At 40.0% G+C, this 21,929-nt stretch overlaps 2 protein-coding genes across 4 annotated transcripts in view; one reads left to right on the forward strand and one right to left on the reverse strand.

Moving 5' to 3' along the window:
• Positions 1 to 2,018, reverse strand: part of TMX3 (thioredoxin related transmembrane protein 3) — a 43,021-nt gene extending 41,003 nt beyond the window's left edge. For 2 of the 3 annotated variants that reach the window (XM_042961373.1, XM_042961372.1), the window contains exons 1-2: positions 1,843 to 1,857; positions 740 to 794 (exon numbers count right to left, since the gene is read on the reverse strand). Coding sequence is in view for 1 of the 3 variants with exons in the window: in XM_042961371.1 (XP_042817305.1) it covers positions 740 to 794; positions 1,843 to 1,888 (101 nt within the window). In the remaining 2 variants the exon portion in view is untranslated. Of the gene's footprint in view, positions 1 to 739; positions 795 to 1,842 lie in introns of all 3 variants that reach the window. The other variant, XM_042961371.1, reaches the window with a different exon arrangement.
• Positions 2,019 to 2,168: 150 nt separating this feature from the next.
• The window catches only part of CCDC102B (coiled-coil domain containing 102B), a 191,617-nt gene continuing 171,856 nt past the window's right edge, over positions 2,169 to 21,929 (forward strand). Inside the window, 2 exon segments of the mRNA XM_042962700.1 lie at positions 2,169 to 2,355; positions 4,926 to 5,054. The gene's annotated coding sequence lies outside the window, so the exon portion shown is untranslated.

The raw sequence follows: 21,929 nt of genomic DNA on the forward strand, positions 1-21,929 counted from the left end.
GCTTCCGTCCCTTTAGGGACACGTGGGCAGGAGAATGAAAGATGGAAAGACACAGGAGTGGAAAAGTACAGAGTCCAAGCAAAGCAAAGTGCCTTCAGCAAAGCCCCTACATAAAGAGGTGTCAGAGGAGATGCCTAGGAAGTGCTCTGGGTGAGGCCCCCAATAAGAAGCCTTCAAAAGAGGCAACTGGGCGAGGAAGGCACATATCCACGCGAGCTAAGCTGGCCCAGGGGCCTAGTCTGTGATCACAACTCCCTCCAGAGTCTGCAATGCGCTGGTGCACCAAGTCTGGGGTGGGGAGGACAGCTTCCCTGCTGAGGCCTGCCAGGAAAAGCCTTATAATCGCCTCCGGTCAGGCCTGAGAGATCACACGTAGGACTTCGGTCTGTCTAGAGCTGGACTCCTCACTATCACTACTGACCTAGTATAAGCAAAGCCTCGTAATTAATGCTATGGTACTATAAAAATATATAGTATAGTTACCAAATTCCAACACCTGCTCAGTTGTGATACAAGCAGAAAAACATAACACAATGAAAAATGATAAAACAAAATACGAATTGTTAGTAAACTCTTCTGAGTACAACAGGACTTGGAACAACTTCTGAAACAAAAATTAGTGCTATATAAATACTGATCGTGACTACCTCTATTACGAAAAGATTAAATTCATGCAAATATTCAGATAACGCCAGAGTTTAAAGAAGTTAAAACGCTATTTAAAAACAGGTATACTCACGATTCATCTAAATCTTCCACAAATCCTTTACAGAAAGCCATATCAAGTAAAAAAACTGGAAAAAAAAGAAAACAAAGGACAAAATGTTTACAATAAAAGCTGACTTATTACTTGTTTCATACTACATGCTTAGTCATGTATAAAATGTTTTTTATTTTTTACAAACTGCCATAAAAACCACCACTGATCCATTCCGAGGCACCAACAATGCATAAGTATAAGCAGTTCATCCGTTTACTAAATATCTGCTCTGCAGGCAACTATACAGTGACCAGCAAGGTTTATGTTGGCTTGTAAGTCTGAGGAACAGAGGTTCTCTTTCAACATATTTTTACTTTCATCCGGTTTTTCCTTTTGGCCATTCTACCTTTTTTTTTTTTTTTTTTTTTAGCAGACACAGAAACCGTTCTTCTATATCTCTTCAGTAATAAGAAATATTACCTATCTTCTCCTCTGTATAAACTCCAACTGCCATTCAAAATCCTACGTATTATTTTTTCCCACTTTATGGATAGAAAACAAAACTGAGCTACACCTCTACCACTAACAGTTCTCACAGCCCGGCACGGGAACCAAACGGTTGCCGAGGAAATGAGCACACTAATGGGGACCAGGGTACCTGATGCTGGCAAGAGGCTGAGAAAGGCCACCACAAACTCTGATCACTTTTCACAGTGCACAATCTGGCAACCTGACCATGACCCGTCCTTGGCCATCTCTTTTAGCCGCAGGTGGGTAAAAATTCATCAGACGTGACAATGACTCGGAACCTAAAGCCAAAGCAAGGTCTGGCCTCAAGCTGGGGTGGTGGAGTCAGCGCTATTGAAACTATCACGCCTATCAGTGGAGTCAGCGCTATTGAAACTTCCTGTCACACTAAGCAAAGAACCAAATGGAAGACAGGCGCATCTTTTTCAGGCACGGGTCCCCGGCACAGCCACTCTGGGGGAAGGAGCCGGCAGCTGGGGCTATCACGGCGGATCCCAGGGCTTCTCTGCACGCAGGCGGGAGACCCCGGCCCAGGCCCGACCCCACCCCGGAAAGGTCCCAGCACGCGCCCGCACCATCGCCCCCGCCCCCATCGCCCCCCGCGAGGTCCTTACCAGTGGCGCAGAGCCGCAGGCCGGCCCCGCGTCTCCTAGCTGCCATACTCGCCACGGGAGAGCTGCACAAGCCGCGGAGAAGAAAGAGACACCGGCGGCCGAGGCTTGAGCTCCCGGAAAGGGAAGCTGGCCTTGGCCGCGCGGAAGGGAAGCTCTGCACGCAGGGCGGGGGCGGGGCAGGCGGGCCTCCTCTACTCTCCCAGGACCTCGCCGGCCTCCGCCTCTGAGCATGCGCGGAACCGCGGCGCATGCGCAGAACCGCAGCGCTTGCGCAGTTGCACCTTGAAATTTTGTGCGCCTCCGGCGGCCTCCGGGAGCGTGGGAACTTAGCCTACGGGCGCTTTCCTGTAGGGGCGGAGCGGCGTGTAGAGTCGGGGGCGTTTCCGGGAAGTTAAATGCCAGCTAAACTTAGAGGGTAAAGTGAGGTCAACTCCAGCGCTGCTTGAGGTTTAGTTTGGCCAGCACTTTGGCTTGTTCCTCGTGGACAGCGAGCGATCAAATTCGTGAAAAGAGGTGGGTGTCAGCAGGTGTCAGAAAAATGGAAGCCTATGGATTGCAGTCTGAGCCCCCGTACATTTCCAAAATATGGACTCTTCGAACCTGTTTGCAGAATGAGATACCTACTCTGGTGCTAAGCGCCATAGATGCGGGTTTTTTTGTTTTTTTGTTTTTTGCCAACTAAAAGGGTTCCGTTAAAAAAAGTCTTTTCTCTTGGAACCTGAAAAATTGAAGTTGATCTTATGATGTAATTGATAATTTGCACCTGTTTTCTGATTATTTTTTATAAGAGTAAGATATTAGAAAATACTTGTTGCTATTTTTCCATACACAACGACAAATATTTATAAATATTCCTGCCACAATCACTACATCTGATTTAGATGAAAATTTTATCAGACATAAAATACCAGAGGATTTAGATTAAATCAATTTTGAACATGTGTTATGAGAATAGAAATGGATTATGATGTCACCCAGTTCACTTTAGGTTCAAGATTCCAACAGGCAGTGATCTCATAAATCTCTATTCCTAATTACTAGAAGATTAAATTATGATCTGATTGAGACCAAGCCCTAGATGTCATCCATTTTATGCATACAGCGTGGTATCCAGTGCAGGCCTTCAGCAGATTCGAACATTTTTTAATTGAGTAACTAGTTTATTCTGAGTTCAACATACAGAAATAGCTAATCCTCCTACGGTTCTCAAAATAGGGATCATAAACCCTGCGGCTCAGAAAAGGTAATTTACTTAATAGCTCTGAATGATGGAGTTGCCATTTGAAACAATGTTTCAGACTCAGCTGTTCTGCTTGTAAGCCCCACAGGGCCTCCCAGGATCTCTTTACCGCTGTAGAATTCTCTCCCTTCGTTTTCCTCCCCTTTTCAGTCAACCTAGTTGAGCTAATGGTACGAATGTTTGACCAATTTCCCTGGGAGTTATGCTAGGTTCTTCCCAACTTCATAAGTAAGGCACTCACTGTATGAGTTTCTGTACATAAGCTTAAAAACAGGGAAATCAAAAGTGTCCGAAGGAGGTACAGGTTTTTTCTTCTTGATCTGAGTCCTAGGTGTATGGATCTGTTCACTTTGTGAAAATGCATTGAGCTCTGCCCTGACAGCTATGTACTTTTCTGTTTTTGCATCCTAACAATGAAAGTTTAAGAGCAAATAAAGCTACATAAGTTTTTTTTTTAATTTTTAATGAAAAGGTGCTCATTATATGGTGTTAAACAGGGCTTCACAAATTGGAATCATTTACCTGGAGAACCTGATAAAGCAGATTTCTGAATACTCCTTAGAGAATCTGAACCAGTAGGTCTGGATTTGTGTTTCTCACAGCTTCCCAGGTGATTCTGTTGCTCTGGCCTGCAGACCTCATTTAGTGTGGAAGGAAAATAAATTCAGAAAATACCATTCATTTTAGATTGCTTTGTGTAAAATACATGAAGTAAAAAAAAAAAATGTAGAAATAAAAATCAAGTTTTTTATAGTTATTTCTTGGCGTCTAATGGTTTTATTCCTGGTTTAAATGGTATTTTTAAATGTTTAACTTATAATTTGGTAAATATTATTAGATATAACCCACATTAAAGAAAGGTCTCTGGAGTTCTCAATGTATTTTTAGGAATGTACAAAGACCCTAAGAACAAAAGTTTAAAAACAAAGTGGACATTTATAGAACTCTGCATTAAACAAGTAGGTAATGGATATAGTAACATATATTGAAGAGGTAAAAGAAAAGCGTATCATAAAGTAAGTTTCAACGGATTGAAAAAAGTGTGGTGTTATCAATGTGTTCTCTGACTACAACAATAAGATTGTAAGGCTATAGAAGATAAAAATATCTCCCACATCTGGAAATTTAAAAACACTTATAAAGAACATCTTTGTAAAAAAAAAAATAATAGGAACTAAAATATACCTAGAAGTAAACAAAAAATATGCCTACAAAAATTGTAGGATGCAGCAAAATCTCAGGGAAATGTATAGATGCAAATACCTTTTTATTTTAGAATGAAAAAGATGAAAATTAGTGAACTAAAAAGTCTCCTTAAGAAGTGGGTGAAAAAAAAAAAAGCAGAAAAAGGATGGATGGCACAAAAGATACACAGGGATGTTCATTTTGTTTTATTTGCCAGAAACTGCACTGAGAACCTAACATTGAATAAACTGGACCCTCGTGCCGTTCACTTCCTGGTGGGTCGCAAGAGTTATCACTCATAAGGCTCATATATTGAGGCAGGCAGTGTTCTAAATGCTCTACATGTGTTAACTCATTTAGAAAGGAAAAAAAAGATAAACAGAGACTCAAAGGAAGTCCCAAAGCATGTTTTGTTTTGTTTTTTTAAGTTTATTTTGAGAGAGCACGTGTACATGAGCAGGGAAGAGCTAGAAAGACATGGAGAAGAGGGAGACAGAGAATCCCAAGCAACCCCAATGCGGGGCTCAATCCCACGAACCACGAGACCATGACCTGAGCCAAAATCAACAGTTGGACACCCAACCAACTGAGCCACCCAGGTGCCCCACAAGTAGATTTTTGGAAGCAAGCGATAAAATGGACACATTTCTTGTTTTAGGGAGTCCGGAAATAGAGAGCATGAGAAAACATCTAAAGCATCCAGAAATCCTCTCCTGGACACCTTCCAAGAGGCAGGCTGAATCATCCTTCAGCCCCAGAGAAGGGGAGGCCAATTTCAGGTGTTCAGGTAAGAGAACTGCACACATCTCGTTTCCCCTGTCTACATGCCAACTCTTGAAGGAAAAGGCCCCAGTTAGCGAGCTGGGAAAGCAAAAGAGAGAGAAGGTCAATCAAGACCCCCAGTCCCACTGCGAGTTTCCAGCCTAAAACAGTCTCTAGGATGGGAAAGAGAAAACTTTTTGATGGTAAATCTAGTTCAGAATTTTGTTAATACTAAGGACTGAGTATACAAGTAATTGAATTGTGCTTTCAACTTAATTACATCTTGTATCCAGATGGGCTTGTTAGAATTTTTATCCAGAGATCGGGGAAGAATACCTACACAGAGAAATATTTAAAGGAATGATGGAAGGAAATCAGTTATTTTGATTTTGTTGCCATTATAGTTTATTCAGTATAATTATATTAATATTAGGAACAGAAGAGGGACATAGATATAGACAGCAGAGGTTAAGGAGATAAACAACTTTCACACAATATAGACAAAAAATTAAACAAAATTGAAAAGTTATAAAAATAATAATTTACCAAAATCACTTCAAGACCTAGCAGGATAATAGGATAACCATGAAAGAAACTGAATCAGAATTTTTAAAGTGTCTTATAAAAAAGGTGCTATCCAGCTTTTATGAAAAAAAAGTCTGTTACAAACTCTTCCAGAAAATAAAAAAAAAAATAGGAAACTCCTCAATTTGTTCAAAAGGTGAGTATAAACTTGGTTTCAAAACCAGAAGAGGCATTTGTGAGAAAGGAAGTGTACAGATCAATTCATTCATGAACAAAAATGCAAAATATGCCAAATAAAATGTCATCAAATGGGATCTAGCAATACACCAAAAAAAGATTAAATTGAGGTTTCTTGTCCAGAAAAACCAATTGTGTATTAACACCAGGGGGAAAATTAGTGTAAATATTCCACAATTTACAGATAAAAGATGAAATTTATGTAACATTTAAATAAATGCAGTGAAATAATTTGAACTTGGTACACATCAACCTTCAATCACGATAGTAAACCGGAACCAAAGGAGCAATTTCTCAACATAATATTCTGTTCAGGTTAATGTCTGGCAGTCCTGGAATTAGCCTGAGCTGTTTTGCTATAGAGTTTCTGTTGGGCACTAACCTCTACTTGCAACACCTGAAACATGCTGATTAATAATGTTGCTTTCTAACTATGGACACAAGGAGTTTTATGGTGGTTTTTTAACAACCTGTCAGCATTGTGTATTGGTAAGAGTGAGATCAATGGTTTGCATCTGGTCTTCATGAGATCCCCCTCCCAGAGAGCTCTGCTGTTGAGGCTGATTTTGTACCACGAATATGCATATGCAACCAGCAAAATATTAAAAAGCCCACTGAGATACCTAGGCTCCCTTGTTCCAACGTGTCTTATGCATATGCAGGGAGTTCCTGATTCAAGAGAGAAAGTGCTTATTACAACAATGACTGTTACAGAAGATAGAAGTTTTGTACCGGGTCTCTACAGACCCCTTGTTGTGAGACAGCCTTTGACAGCGATCCAAACTCTTACTTCAACAAGGTTGTTATACGATAACAATATGGTTGTTATACTATAACAACGTTGTTGTTATACTCTGATGAGTTATAAAGTATTATTACTTGGCGTCCTAACAGCCTTCTTAATTGAATCCTATTTTAGTGCAGTTGGCATTAGAGGTGGGGTTGCTTAGCAGACTTTTGACTCATTCTTTGCCAAAAATATGGCGTAGGCATTATTTAGAAAGAAAAAGGATGACTCTGATAATGGGGGTAGAAAAGAACTACTTATGCGGACAGGATTGTCCCACTAGGCTTGGTTCAGAGTAGCATAAGCTTTGAAATCAGTGACTGATAGTAAGACTTTCCATGACAGAAATGACAGAACCTGAATGCCAGGAGCTAGCAAAATTCGAAGACAAGTGCAAACTGATGGCAGGTTGGCTGAATCAGTTCCTACTTGCTGCTTTCAACATGAGCCAGAGGGAAGGTTCAGAGTCTCCTTCAACTCCATCCTCTCTTTCTAGCAAATGGAGCTCCACCCAAAGGAACGTAGGCACTATAACTTCTGATGGGTCAGCTAAGCCTGCGAGACCCATTACAACCAAGAAGGTAATTAGTGCTGTTGATGATGGAGGAAAGCCATAAAGTAAGGGATTATTTGGTAACAAAATGGAGGCCTTTTGTAGATGGTCATAAGCATTGTCCTGATGACCTTTGTTAAAATGGTTCCTGAGAGTTTTAGATTAAGTAGCAGTGTCTCTGGTTTTGAATACTGTGGAGTGGAGAGGATTTTTGCCCTCATCCTGGATCTTCCCTTGGCTGCTGTCTTCCTAGGGATAATTCAAGGAATAGTCCTTGCTGATTAGAATGGATTCAGGCAAGGGACATTCCTACTAGAGAAGGGTAATTCCTCTGCCCCTCTCTTGTCTTTTAAATAAATGTCAATGTCTGCTGAAGTGGCAGAAATGCTGCAGATGGGGACTGTACTGGGCGGGGGGGAGGCTACAGGACAATGAAATCAGCCATGCATGGGATGCCCCTCACTCAGATTATAAGGAGCCCTACCACCATGGACACCATATGTGATATTTCTCTTAGAGCTCAGAGGATGTAAAGAGGCAGTTTCCAGATCCCCTGTCCCAGCTTCCTTCTGGGAAGGTTAGTATAAAGGTTAGTATACTAACCTTTCAGGATAGTATACCAACCTTTTAGGATAGTATAAAGGTTACAGTTTTACAAGGGAAGGACAAGAAAAGGACAAAAATGAAGAACTTCTACAACTCAACACCAAAGACCCACAAATAACCCGATTAAAAATAGAAGACATAACCAGGAGTTTCTCCAAATAAGGCATCCAGATGGCCAACAGACACATGAAAAGATGCTCAACATCACTCATCATCAGGGAAATGGAAATCACAACCACGAGATATCACCTCACGGTATGGCTAAAATCAAAAACACAAGAAACCAGTGTTGGTGAGAATGTGAAGAAAAAGTAACACTTTTGCATTGTTGGTGAGAATGTAAACTGGTGCAGCCACTGGAAAATAGTATGGAGGTTCTTCAAAACTCTAGAAGCTGAATTACTATATGATCCAATAATTCCATGACAGGGTATCTGTCCAAAAAAAAATTAAAAAACACTAATTCAAAAAGAAGTGCACCCCTATGTTTATTACAGCATTATTTGTAATAGCCAAATTATGGAAGCAACCCAAGTGTACATTAATAAATGAATGGATAAAGAAGATGTGGAATGGAATATTACTCAGCCATAAAAAGAATGAAACCTTGCCATTTTCGTTTTTATTTATTTAAAATCAATTTTTTAACGTTTATTTTTGAGAGAGAGAGAGACAGACAGACAAAGCATGAGCAGGGCAGGGGCAGACAGAGAGGGAGACACAGAATCTGAAGCAGACTCCAGGCTCTGAGCTGTCAGCACAGAGCCCAAGGCGGGGCTCGAACCCATGATCTGCGAGATCATGACCTGAGCGGAAGTCAGACACCTAACTGACTGAGCCCCCCAGGCGCTCCAGAAATCTTAACCATTTTCGACAACATGGATAGATCTAGAGGATATAATGCTAAGTGAAATAAGTCAGTCAGAGAAAGACAAATAGCATATGATTTCACTCATGTGGAATTTAAGAGACAAAACAAACACAGGGGAAAAAAAAGAGACAGAAAAACCAGACTCTTAAATAATAGAAAACAAACTGATGGTTACCAGAGAGGAGGTTGAGGGATGGGTGAAGTAGGTCATGGGGATTAAGAGTACAGTTACCTTTATGAGCACTGAGTAATATATAGAATTGTTAGATCACTATGTTGTATACCTATAACTAATATAACACTGTATGTTAATTATACTGGAATAAAATAAATAAAAAGTTAAAAAGTGAAAATAAATAAAAGCCCCTCTCTTCCTAAAAAAGAAAAAGACAAGAATTCAGGACTGAATGATGTGGAAGTGTTTAGATGGTTAAAGTAAAATGGCATTAAAAAAGAGGAAATTGGGCCACCTGGGTGGCTCAGTCTTTTAAGCATCTGACTCTTGATTTTGGCTCAGGTCATGATCTCACGGTCATGAGATTGAGCCCTCTGTCAGCCTCTGCACTGGGCGTGGAGCCTGCTTGAGATTCTCTCTCTTTCATTCTCCCTCTGCCCCTCTCCCTACTTGTGTGTTCTCTCTCATAAATAAATAAATAAATAAGGAAATAAATAAATAGTGGGGAAATTGGAGTGTCCGCTGAAACCTTGATAGATTTTTAAAGAAGCCAGTAAAACGCAATTGCCTGTCCTCAAGCTTCTCAAGATATAAAAATATCAAAGCATATATACTTATCTTGTCTGAGTGTAGAAGATTTCGACATAGAGAAAAGTTTTCATGAGCCTACAGCATCAAGTTCTAAAATACCAATTTTTAATACTAAGGCAAGATACCATTTTTCTGTTTACTGCAACTGAAAACAACAGCAATTTATCTCACAGTTCTGCAGATTAGAAGTCCAGTAGACTAAACTAGTTGATGTGCTCCAGGTCGCACAAAGCCAAAAGTCAAGGTGTCAGAAGGCTCTGGGAAAGAACCCACTTCCAGGCTCGTTCATGTTGCTAGCATAATTTGCTTCCATGTGGTTGCAGGACTGTGGCCCCTGTTTCCTTGGTAGTTCATGGCTGGGAGTTCTTCTCTGCTTCTGGAGAGAACTTTCCTTGACTGTGGCCCCCTTCAAAGCCAACATCAGTGCATCATGTCCTTCCCAGGTGTCATATCCTTCTAACTTCCCCTTCTGCTTCAACCTTCTGACTCTTCTTCTTTCTTCGGTTTTCATGGGCTTGTGTGGCTACTTTGGGTCCACCTGGATAATCCAGGATGATCTCCCTACCTTAAAATCACTCATTAGTAACCTTCATTCCATGTGCAAAGGCCTTTCAGAGCAGTGCCTAGATATTTTTTCTGAGCGAATAAAGATAGTATGTGAATCTTGAGAGGAATATTAAGAATTTTTTCTACTATAGGCAGTGATGAAAGATAGAGCATTACAAGAAGGACAGGGTCTCCTGACCAAATCAATCCCTATGGGAGCACCAAGGCCTTTGACAAGTCTGTGGGCAAAATGATCTCAGGTGTAGAAGAAGTTCTTTTAGGTCAGCTGGTCATAGGAGCACTGCCTAGGTCTACTAATGAGCCCCTCGGGGGTGATAGAATAAACTTAGGGGAACAGGAGATGCTACTGTAAAAAGGAATAAAAATTAAAGTCTCATTAATAGTTGAAATACATGATTTTAAAGAGTATACTGCGGGGATGTCTCCCTCACCTGAATGTATAATTGGTATGCATATAATGATTGGCTAAAAAGTCTTCCCCTACTGCTAAATTGAGAAAAATAAATAATTTGTAGATCTGCCCTAAATCCAGTACTAATTGGATATGAAAAATGGGAGCTGTTAGAGCTTTCTAAGCCTATTCAAATAGTTAATTTGAAACGCTATTATATGCTGAGGGCAACAAAAATTTACTGCCTTAATTAAGGACATGTTAGATGCAAGTATGTTAGTACCTATACACTCACTCTGCAATAAGCTGATGTTGCCAGTGAGGAAGGCCAATGGCTCCTGGAGGGGACTCCAATAAAAAGTAACCCGAATAGCTTCAGGTATGTTCCAAAGTATTCAAATGCTGAACAGATTATTTCAACAAGCTGAAGGTGACCAGTTTTCTGTAGTTGACCTGGCTAATACCTTTTTTCAATATTATTTGCTAGGGAGCATCAATAGCAACGTGCATTTGTGTGGAATGGTTTCCAATATACATTTGCCTCAAGAATATTTGGACTCCTCTCTGCGTTGTCACAATGTATGAGGCAGATCTAGTGTAATATAACCATACAGTGTTCCTGTGCACTATACTGATGATATTATGATTATTTCTGAAACTGGGAACCAAACTAATAGCAACTTCATTGTGATCATGAGTCATATGACTGATCAAGGATGGTTAATGAACCCTGAAAAAAGTTCAGGACATTGTACAGACTGTAAAATTTGGGAGGAGTGCATGGCTAGAGTGTCCTGTTACACATAGACCACTAAGAATAAAATATTATTGTTCCCTGCCCCATAGACTAAACAAGAGACCTAGTATCTAATTAGTTTATTTGGCTCTTGGAGAAATCATATCCCCCATTTAAGGATACTGTTGGGCTTGATCTATTTAAATCACCTGGAGAAGGTCATATTTGATTGGAAACCTGGAAGCCTTCCTGGAACTGGAGAAGCTATAGCCCAAGTTATCCTGTTTGCTCCTTATGTTACTGCTAAGACATCAATTGTGTGCCACCCATCCCTGCCCCCGCCCCTGGCCAAATTCATATGTTGAAGCCCTAACTCCTAACGTGATGTTTTTTTTAGAGATGTGGTCTTTGGGATATAATTAACTTTAAATGAGGTCATGGGAGGTAGGACCCCATGATGGGATCAGTGCCCTTATAAGAAGAGAAAGAGATCTGAGAGCTCTCTCCTCTCCTCCATATAAGAACACAGCAAGAAATCAGCTGTCTGCAAGCCAGGAGGGATGCTCTCATCAGAACCCATCTGTGCTGTCACCCTGATCTCAGACTTCCAAGCCTCCAGAACTTTGAAAAATTAATGTCTGTTGTTTAAGACACCCAGTCTGTGGTATTTTGTTATAGCTGCCTGAGCTGATCCATATAGGTGCTAATGCTGAAACGATACTTGAAATGTCAGCCACCTGCTGTGATGCAGACTCAGGTCTTTGGAAAAAGCCCATAATCGTAGTCAACAGTGACCTCTGGGATTTTGGGCTAGAAAATTATCTGGTATATTTCCTCGAAAGACAGTAATAAGCTAGTTATTGGACATTTACTAAGACAGCCCCATTAACTGAAGCACATAACATTGTATCAATTCCTGAATTACCTCCCCTGTGATGGGTAATGTCAAAAAAGAATCCCAACAAGGAGACAAATGCCCATCATAAAATGAAAATGGTATTATGGAAGCATTCTGCCATGGGGCATAGTAGGACTCAGTGCATTCATGAGCACATAGGCTATTTTCTGCTAGGACCTCATAAAAAAGCTATCTAAAGATTTGCCTGCTGATATTATCGAAGTGTCTCACCTTTCCACCAATTTCCCAAGGATGTTAGGGAACTGAGCTGGTTCACAAGTGGCAGGTCCAGAATAGAGTGTCATGGCCCCATGGGGAAAGCAGTTACCCTATGCTAAGCAGACGGTAACCTCTTCACAGAAAGAGGCAAAAGCAAGTGAGAAGGCCAGTGGGCTGAGTTACAGCAAGGACACTTCTAGGAACAAATACAATTCCTACAATTGGGCGCATACTTATACTTGGACTGTTGCTTATTTTTGGACTTGCCATTTGGTCTGGCTGGTGGGCCATCGGTAACTGCACAATAAAGAGACCCCTGTGACGGGTACCACTCTGTGGAAATCACTATGGCAATTCTGAGTGCAATCAAAGTAGAACCTATTCACATTCACCAAAGAACTCCTAGTTTCTCTACGTGGCTGGAATCCACTGATGCTCCAGTGCTATCTCTTGAAGTGGCAAACTGAGGCCATGTAAGGACATGCTAGAATTCAAATCATGCTGTGATAGGCTGAATGCTGACATATACCACTGGGCTCTGCTGAAACTCCAGTCATTACTAAAATTGTGCTACAACACAGAACGGGAAAGGCAACAGGAACAGGAAAGGCAATGTTTGTAGCTAATCCTGGGGAATATTTCTAGGGAAGAAGAGCCAGCACATAACATGCAAGCCAGATCATACTCTTTCCCTATTCTTTCAAGAGGAATTGAATGGAATATATAGGCATGATACATAGTCTTAATTTGGCTTTGCCTGCTCAGTAACTGAAGCCACCGCTGCTGAAATCACCTGAGGATTGAACAACAGAAACAAAAATATTGAGCCAGTTTGGGCCTTGTAGCTACAGCCCTCAGATCAAACTAAAGCTTTAAACCTGTTGTACCAACAGCACCTTGCAGCTGTGCTGTGTTATCACTGCAGGCTTAGGTGAGGCAGGCGTGGCCTGGAGTAAGCAGATCAATTTAGTCTCTCGTCTCCTGCCTTGAGCAGCCTCATTCATTTACATCAGAGTGCCCTAAAAGAATTATCTTCCTCTGTGGACTTTACTGTATTCAAAGAGTTGGGAAATACTAGGATTCATAATAAGGATCAATAACATATCAAAAATTATTGTTAAGGGTAAAAAAATGGGAGACTTTCCTTTAATTTCAGCAACCAGATGAGAAGTTTATTATTACCACACCAATGAAATATTGCACCGAAAATCTTGACTTGGGTAGTAAAATAAAGAAGAAAAAGGGACAGCATAAGAATGAGAATAAAAGGAAACCAGCATTAATCTTACATAAGACTATTTATATTGAAAAAGGGGAGAGTTAAGATGACAGAGGAATAAGGGGACCCTAAGCTTGTCTCGACCCTCGAACGCAGCTAGATGGTTATCACATCATTCTGAACACCCAAGAAATCATTATGATGACTGAGAGATCAAACTGCATATCTGCAGGTTGAAAAACAGCCACCTCGTGGAAGGTAAGAGCTGTGGAGAGTTGATCTGAGGGAGAAAGGATGCCCTTTCTCATGATTGCTGTGAAGGAGAGGAGTCCTGATCATGGAGGGAAGAGTAAGAGAGAGAGACAGAGAAAGGAAAAGTGAAAACAAGGGATCGCACAAGAAAAACTTTCCCCAAACCATTGACTGGAAAAGGAGAGGGACTGACTATGCACACTTTTATAAGCAGCAGGGCACGAAGTCTGAAGTTTTAGAAGTCCGTGACATTGCCTGGGTCATGCCTGGTGGGCTCAGTGGTGCTCTGGTGGGGACGGAGGACAGAGGCCTGGGAGCGGACAAGTGGTCTAAGGATCCTCTGGGTCAGGCTGGGAGAGACAGTTCCCCTTCTTGGAGTTCATTTGGGAGTGCTGGCGGAGCCTCTCTGGGGTCAAAACAACCGGCAGCAGCAACATGCTGCCCCGATCACTAGCATAGGAACACAGACACCGGCTGAGGGCCGCAAGCCTTGGTGCTCACTTTTTGCTGTGTTTTACCGGAAACGCTGAACCTCTGCACAGTTACGCGACCACTTTTCTGGGACAAACCAGCACCACCACAGCGTGGCTAGACTCTTCCCTGGAGAATCAGCACAGGTCTGTGCCACGTCGGTCCCTAAAATTTGAAAGTCTGAAAGCCAGCTGTGTGCCTGAGATCAAACACAGTGGTATTGTGCTTTAGACAGAGACAGAGGCAGGGATCTGATGGAAGACAGGGACACAGGAGGGGTGATCGTTTGCTCTTTTGTGAGGGCTTCCTGAAGAGTGATGGGTGTGAAATCCCCAGTCCAGGGAGGAGAGAGTGGGGTGATGCCACTTCCCCCAGCCTGTCAGCACCGACCTACTTCGGTGAGCAACACACGATCACCCAGCTGAGGCCAGAAGTGCTGACACAAAGCCCTGCCCCCCAGCACCCTGCAGGAGCATCTCCACCTAAGAATCAGGATCAGCGCAGCCAGAGCCTCCCTGAGAAAACTAGCACAAAACCCTCACATGCACCAAATTTACTGATCATAGAACGCTACAAAGCCTCAGCTCTAGGGGAAATGGGATCTACCTGCTTCTTTTTTGTTTGTTTGTTTGTTTGTTTGTTTTTTGATCTAGCTTCTTTTAACAAGCGGATGAAAACACACCTAGTTAAAACTTGCCACACAGTGGACGAGGTCTAAACACCCCTCATTTCAGGAAAGGAGAAACTCTGCAGAGGACTGACCTGAGGGAAGGAGCTAGCAAAACACAACAGCAGAGTACACACTCTGAAACACCTCTTGAAGCACCAGGCCCAAGACAGTACAGGATCTCCCCCTCCTCCTCCTCCTCCTCCTCCTCCTCCTCCTCTTCCTCCTCCTTCTCTTTCTTTCTTTTCTTCTTCTCCTCCTTCTCCTTCTTCTCCTTCTTCTCCTTCTTTTTCTTCACCTCTTCTTAATACAGCCATTACTCTCAGGAGCAAGAATGTAACCAGCTTTCCTAACAACCACATAAGAAAACGTGGCCTAGACAAAATGATAAGATGGAGGAATTCACCCCAAAAGAAAGAGCAGGAAGAGAAGTAATGGCTAGGGATTCAATCAGTACAGATATAAGTAAGATGTCTGAACCAGAATTTAAAATAACAATTTTAAGCATACTGACTGGACTCAAGAAAAGCATAGAAGACATTAGAGTATCTCTTACTTCACAGATAAAAGAACTAAAAACTAGTCAGACCAAAATAAATGCTATAACCGAGGTGCAAAATTGAATTGAATAGATGCAATACAATAAGGATGGGTGAAGCAGACGAACAAATGACTGATATAGAAGATACAATTATGGAAAATAATGAAGCTAAAAAGAAGAGAGAAAGGAAAATATTGGATCACAAATGTAGACTTAGAGGACTCTGATTCCTTAAAACATGATAACATTCATATCAGAGGAGTCCCAGAAGAAGAAGAGAGAGAAATTTGAGCAAATTACAACTGAAAACTTCCCTTATCTGGGAAAGGAAACAGGTATCAAAATCCAACAAACACAGAGGACTCCCACTAAATTCAACAAAGCCAGCCATCACCACGACAGATCATAGTCAAATTCACAAGTTACACACACCAGGAAAGAATCCTGAAAACAGCAAGGGAAAAATGTCCTTAAACTACAAGGGAAGATAGGTCAGGTTCGCAGCAGGTCTGTCCACAAAAACATGGCAGGCCAGAAGGGAGTGGCATGATATGTTCAATGTGCTAAATGGGAAAAATATGTAGCTAAGAATACTTTATCCAACAAGGCTGTTATTCAGAATAGAAGGAGAGATAAAGGGTTTCTCAGACATACGAAAGCTAAAGGAGTTTGTGATTACTAAACCAGCCCTGCAAGAAATATTAAAGAGGACTTTTTGAGTGGAGAAAAAAGACCAAAAGCAACAAAAACTATAAAGGAACAGAGAACATCACCAGAAACACCAACTTTACAGGTAACACAATGGCACAAAATTCATATCTATGAAAAATCACTCCAAATGTAAATGGACTCAATGTTTCGGTCAAAAGTAATAGGGTACCAGAATGCATTAAAAAACAAGACCCATCTATATACTGCCTACAAGAAACTCATTTTAGATATAAATATACCACCTGCATATTGAAAGTGAGGGGATGGAGAACCATCTGTCATACTAATGGACATCAAAAAAAATCATAAGCCATACTTATATCAGAGAAACTAGATTTTAAACCAGATATAGTAACAAGAGATGAAGAAGGGCATTATAATATAATTAAGGGGTATGTCCATCAAGAAAGAAGATCTAACAATTGTAAATATTTATGTCCCTAAATTGGAAGTAGTCAAATATATAAGTCAATTAATAACAAACATAAAGAAACTCACTGATAATACTATAATAGTAGGGAACTTTAACACACCACTTATACCAATGGAGAGATCATCTAAGCAGAAAATCAACAGGGAAACAATTGCTTTGAATGACACACTGGATGGATGGACTTAATAGATATGTTCAGAACGTTTCATCCTAAAGCAGCAGAATACACATTCTTCTTGAGTGCCCATGGAACATTCTCAATAATAGGTGACATACTGGATCACAAATCAGCCCTCAACAAGTACAAAAAGATTTAGATCTTATCATGCATATTTTCTGACCACAACGTTGTGAAACTTGAAGTCAGCCACAAGAAAAAAACTGGAAAAACCCCAAATGCATGGAGGTTAAAGAACATCCTAATAAAGAATGAATGGGTTAACCAGGAATTTAAACAAGAAATAAAAAAATACACGGAAGCAAATGAAAATGAAAACACAACAGTCCAAAACCTTTGGGATGCAGCCAATGTGCTACTAAGAGGGAAAAATATTGCAATACAGGCCTACTTGAAGAAGCAAGAAAAGCCTCAAGTACACAACCTAACCTATACCTAAAGGAGCTAGAAAAGGAACAGCAAATAAAGCCTAAAGCCATCAGAAGAAGGAAACTAATAAAGATTAGAGCAGAAATAAATATAGAAACAACAACAACAACAACAAAACAGTAGAACCGATCAATGAAACTAAGAGCTGATTTTTGAAAGAATTAATAAAATTAACAAACACCTAGCCAGACTTATCTCAAAGAAAAGGGAAAGGACTCAAATAAATAAAATCACAAATGAAACAGGAGAAATCACAGCTAAAACCACAGAAATACAATCAATTATAACAGAATATTACAGGGGTGCCTGGGTGGCTCAGCCAGTTAAGCATCTGATTCTTGATTTCAGCTCAGATCATGATCTCCTGGTTTGTGAGTTCAAAGCCTGTGTTGGATTCTGCATGAGAATGCGGAGCCTGCTTAGAACTTTCTCTCTCCCTTTCTCTCTGCCCCTCACCCATGCATGTATGCATTCTTTCTCTCTCTCAAAAATAAACATTTTTCAAAAAGAACGAATTTTAAATATGAAAATTTATATGCCAACAAACTAGGCAATCTGGAAGAAATGGATAAATTCCTAGAAACATACAAACTACCTAAACTAAAACAGGAAGAAACACAAAATTTGAACAGTTTTATAATCAGCAAAGAAATTGAGTCAGTAATCAAAAATCTCCCAACAACAAAAAAAAAGTTCCAGGGTTAGATGGCTTCCAAGGGGAATTCTACCAAACATTTAAAGGAGAGTTCATACCTATTCTTTTGAAGCTGTTCCAAAAAATGGAAATAATTTCCAAACTCATTTATGAGGCCAGTGTTACCTTGATTCCAAAACTAGACAAACACCCCACTAAAAAGGAGAATTATAGGCCAGTATTTTTGATGAACATGGATGAAAATATTTTTGAGATACTAGCAGATCGAAGCCAACAGCACATTAAAAGAATTACCATGAACAAGTGGATTTATTCCTGGGCTGCAGGTTTGGTTCAATATTTTCAAATCAATCAACGTGATACACCACATTAATAAAAAAAGATAAGAACTATATGATTCTCTGAATAGATGCAGAAAAAGCATTTGACAAAAATATAGCATTCATTCTTGATAAAAAACCTCAACAAGTAGGTATAGATGGAATATACCTCAACATCATAAAGGCCATACAAAAGACCCACAGCTAATATTATCTTCAATGGGAAAAAACTGAGAGCTTTTTCTCTACAGTCAGAAACAAGACAGAGATATCCACACTCACCATTAATATTTAACATAGTACTGGGAGTTGTAGTCTCAGCAATCAGAAAACAAAAAGAAATGAAAGGCATCCAAATTGTCAAGATAGAAGTCAAACTTTCACTATTTGCAGATAAAATGATACTTTATGTAGAAAACCTGAAATACTCCACCAAAAAATTGCTAGAAGTATATATGAATTCAGCAAAGTTGCAGGATATAAAATCAATGTATAGAAATCTGTTGCATTTCTATACACCAACAATGAAACAGCAGAAAAATAAATCAAGAAATCGATTCCCATTCATAATTGCACCAGAAACAATAAGAAACCTGGGAATAAACCTAACCAAAGAAGTAAATGATCTGTACTCTGAAAACTATAGGTCTCTTATGAAACAAATTGAAGAGGACAGAGAGAAATGGAAAAACATTCCATGCTCATGGATTAGAAAAACAAACATTGTTAAAATGTCTATACTACCCAAAGCAATCTACACATGTAATACAACCTCTATCAAAATACCACCAGCATTTTTCACAAATGTAACACACAGTCCAAAAATTTGTATGGAATCACAAAAGACCCCAAATAGCCAAAGCAATCTTAAAAAAGAAAAGCAAAGATGGCGGCATCACAATTCCAGACTTCAAGCTGTATTACAAAGCTGCAGTCATCAAGACAGTATGATGCTGGCACAAACACAGGCACATAGATCAATGGAACAGAATAGAGAACCCATAAATGGACCCACAACTATATGGTTAACTAATCTTCAACAAGTCAGGAAAAAATGTCCAATGGAAAAAAGACCATCTCTTTAACACATGGTGTTGGGAAAACTGGAAAGCAGCTTGCGGAAGAATGAAACTGGACCAGTTTATTACACCATACACAAAAATAAATTCAAAGCAAATGAAAGACTTTACAAAAGAATTAAATATGAGACAGGAAACTATCAAAATCCTAGAGGAGAACACAGGCGGCAACCTCTTTGACCTTGTCTGGAGCAACTTCTTGCTAGACATGTCACCACAGGCAAGGAAAACAAAAGCAAAAACAAACTATTGGGACTTTGTCAAGGTAAAAAGCTTCTGCACAGTGAAGTAAACAATCAACAAAACTGAAAGGCAGCCTATGGAATGGGAAATGATATTTGCAAATAACATCTGATAAAAGGTTAGTATCCAAAATTTATAAAGAACTTCTCAAACTCAACACCCCAAAAACCAAATAATCCAGTTAAGAAATGGGCATAAGACATGAATAGACATTTTCCAAAGAAGACATCCAGATGGCTAACAGCCACATGAAAAGATGCTCAACATCATTCATCATCAGGGAACTACAAATGAAAACCACAATCAGATACCACCTCATACCTGTCAGAGTGACTAAAATTAACAACAGAGGAAACAACAGATATTGGTGAGAATGAGGAGAAAGGGGAACTCCCTTGCACTGTTGGTGGGCATGCAAACTGGTGTAGCCACTCTGGAGAACAGTAGGGAGGATCCTCAAAATTAAAAATAGAACCACCCTAAGGACACCTCGTGGCTCAGTCAGTTAAGCTGTTAAGTTCTAACTCTTGATTTGGGCTCAGATCATGATTTTTCAATTTATAAGATCAAGCCCTGTGTCAGACTCTGCACTGATACTGCACTGCACCCTCTCTCTTTCTCTCTCAAAATAAATAAGTAAACTTAAAAGAGAACTACCCTACGATCCAGCAATTGCACTGCTAGCTATTTATCCAAAGGATACAAGACAGAAATACAGATTTGAAGGGATTCGTGCACCCTGATGTTTATAGCAGCATTATCAACAATAGCCAAACTATGGAGAGAGCCAAATGTCTATTAACTGATGAATGGATGGAAGATATATAGGGGATACATACACACACACACACACACACACACACACACACACACACACACTGGAATATTACTCAGTCATCAAAAAGAATGACATCTTGCCATTTAGCAATGAGGTGGATGGAGCTAGAGTGTGTTACGCTAAGCAAAATAAGTCAGTCAGATAAAAAGAAATACCATATGACTTCACACATATGCAGAATTTAAGAAACAAAACAGATGATGAACATATGGGAAGGGGAAAAAAGAGAGATAGAGGGGGTAAGAAACAAGCCCATAAGAGACTCTTTATGATAGAGAACTGAGGGTTGATGGAGGGATATGGGTGGGAGATGGGCTAAATGGGTAATGAGTATCAAGGAGGACAGTTTTTATGATGAGTACTGGGTATTATATGTAAGTGATGAATCGCTAAATAAAAAATAAAATAAGGGAAGAAAATTAAAAAAGAAAAAGAAAAATGTGAACTTTTTGTAGTTTCAACATGGCTTCATATCTCAATAAAACACAGCATTGGTCAGTGTTCCAAACTGCAAGTTACAAAAACTAACTCAAGCGAGCTTGAACAAACAGGGTAGTGGGTTTCATGGCTAATGGGCTATCACGTGGAATCTAAAGGCAGCCTGGCATCTGCAGGGCCTGGAGCTACCAGAGTCAGGAGGGACTCTCCTGGCCTCTTCTCTGCTCCATTCTGCTGCATTCATCATTCCCTGCAGACTAGATATCTCCTCTTCTCTATCTACATGATAAATGGAAGTTGGATGCTCTGTACCTCCCAAACCTGTGCCTCTTAAGTTTCAGCAAACAGCCCAGATAGAAACAGAACTCTCACTCCTACTTCTCATTTTCTAAGAGAAAAAAGTTGCCCGACTTGGGGTTGCATATTCATCCCTGTTCTGTCAGCTGTGGCTGGAAGCAGGGTAGGACTATGATGCAAAATATTTGTCAAGAGCTCTTGATTCCTGTTGGGGTCTCAGCAGGGATGGGCAGATACCCCAAAGTGTCTCTACTTACAAATAAAACATACAATAATAAATTTTTTAAAAAACACATGTTAATTATTAGTACTAGTAAAGGTTTACCGAAGTGGGTAGGTATCAGATCACTATACAAAACGTAATTGTGTTTCTTTAAAACAGCGATAAAGAGAAAGCATACATTTTAAAAACATGTCATTAATATTAACAAAAAATGTTGCCTTCTAATAAACTAAGGATATGTGACAGCCATATGAATTGTAAACATTACTTAATTCAACTAAAAAAGACCCCAATAAATGGAAACAGAAAACACTTTTCATGGAGAGAAAACTCAGTATCACATAGAGATATCTCTTGTCTCCTAGATTACTTATAGACTCAGTGACATATCATTGAAAATCTTAAGAAGTTTGACATGCTGGTAAAAATCCATATAGAAGGACAAATGTCCACATATATCCAAACATTCATTCAGAAAAAGAGGAAGATGAGAAACCTATTCTGCTAGACATCAAGACTTGGGGACGATAAAGTATTGGCTCAGGGATAGACATATTGACTAATGGAGTCAAATAGGTAGCTCAGAAGCAGATTCCTGTGGAATTGAGAACTTGACACATGAAAAAGATCACACTGGAGAAGACAACTTACGGCACTGACACAATTTAATATCCATAAAACGAAGCAATTGATTTGGATTCAAATCTTATACCACTAACAAAAATCAATTCCAGTGAAAAAGAAAACAGA

Source organism: Panthera tigris, chromosome D3, assembly GCF_018350195.1.
Source record: "Panthera tigris isolate Pti1 chromosome D3, P.tigris_Pti1_mat1.1, whole genome shotgun sequence".
NCBI classification, from domain to species: Eukaryota; Metazoa; Chordata; class Mammalia; order Carnivora; family Felidae; genus Panthera; species Panthera tigris.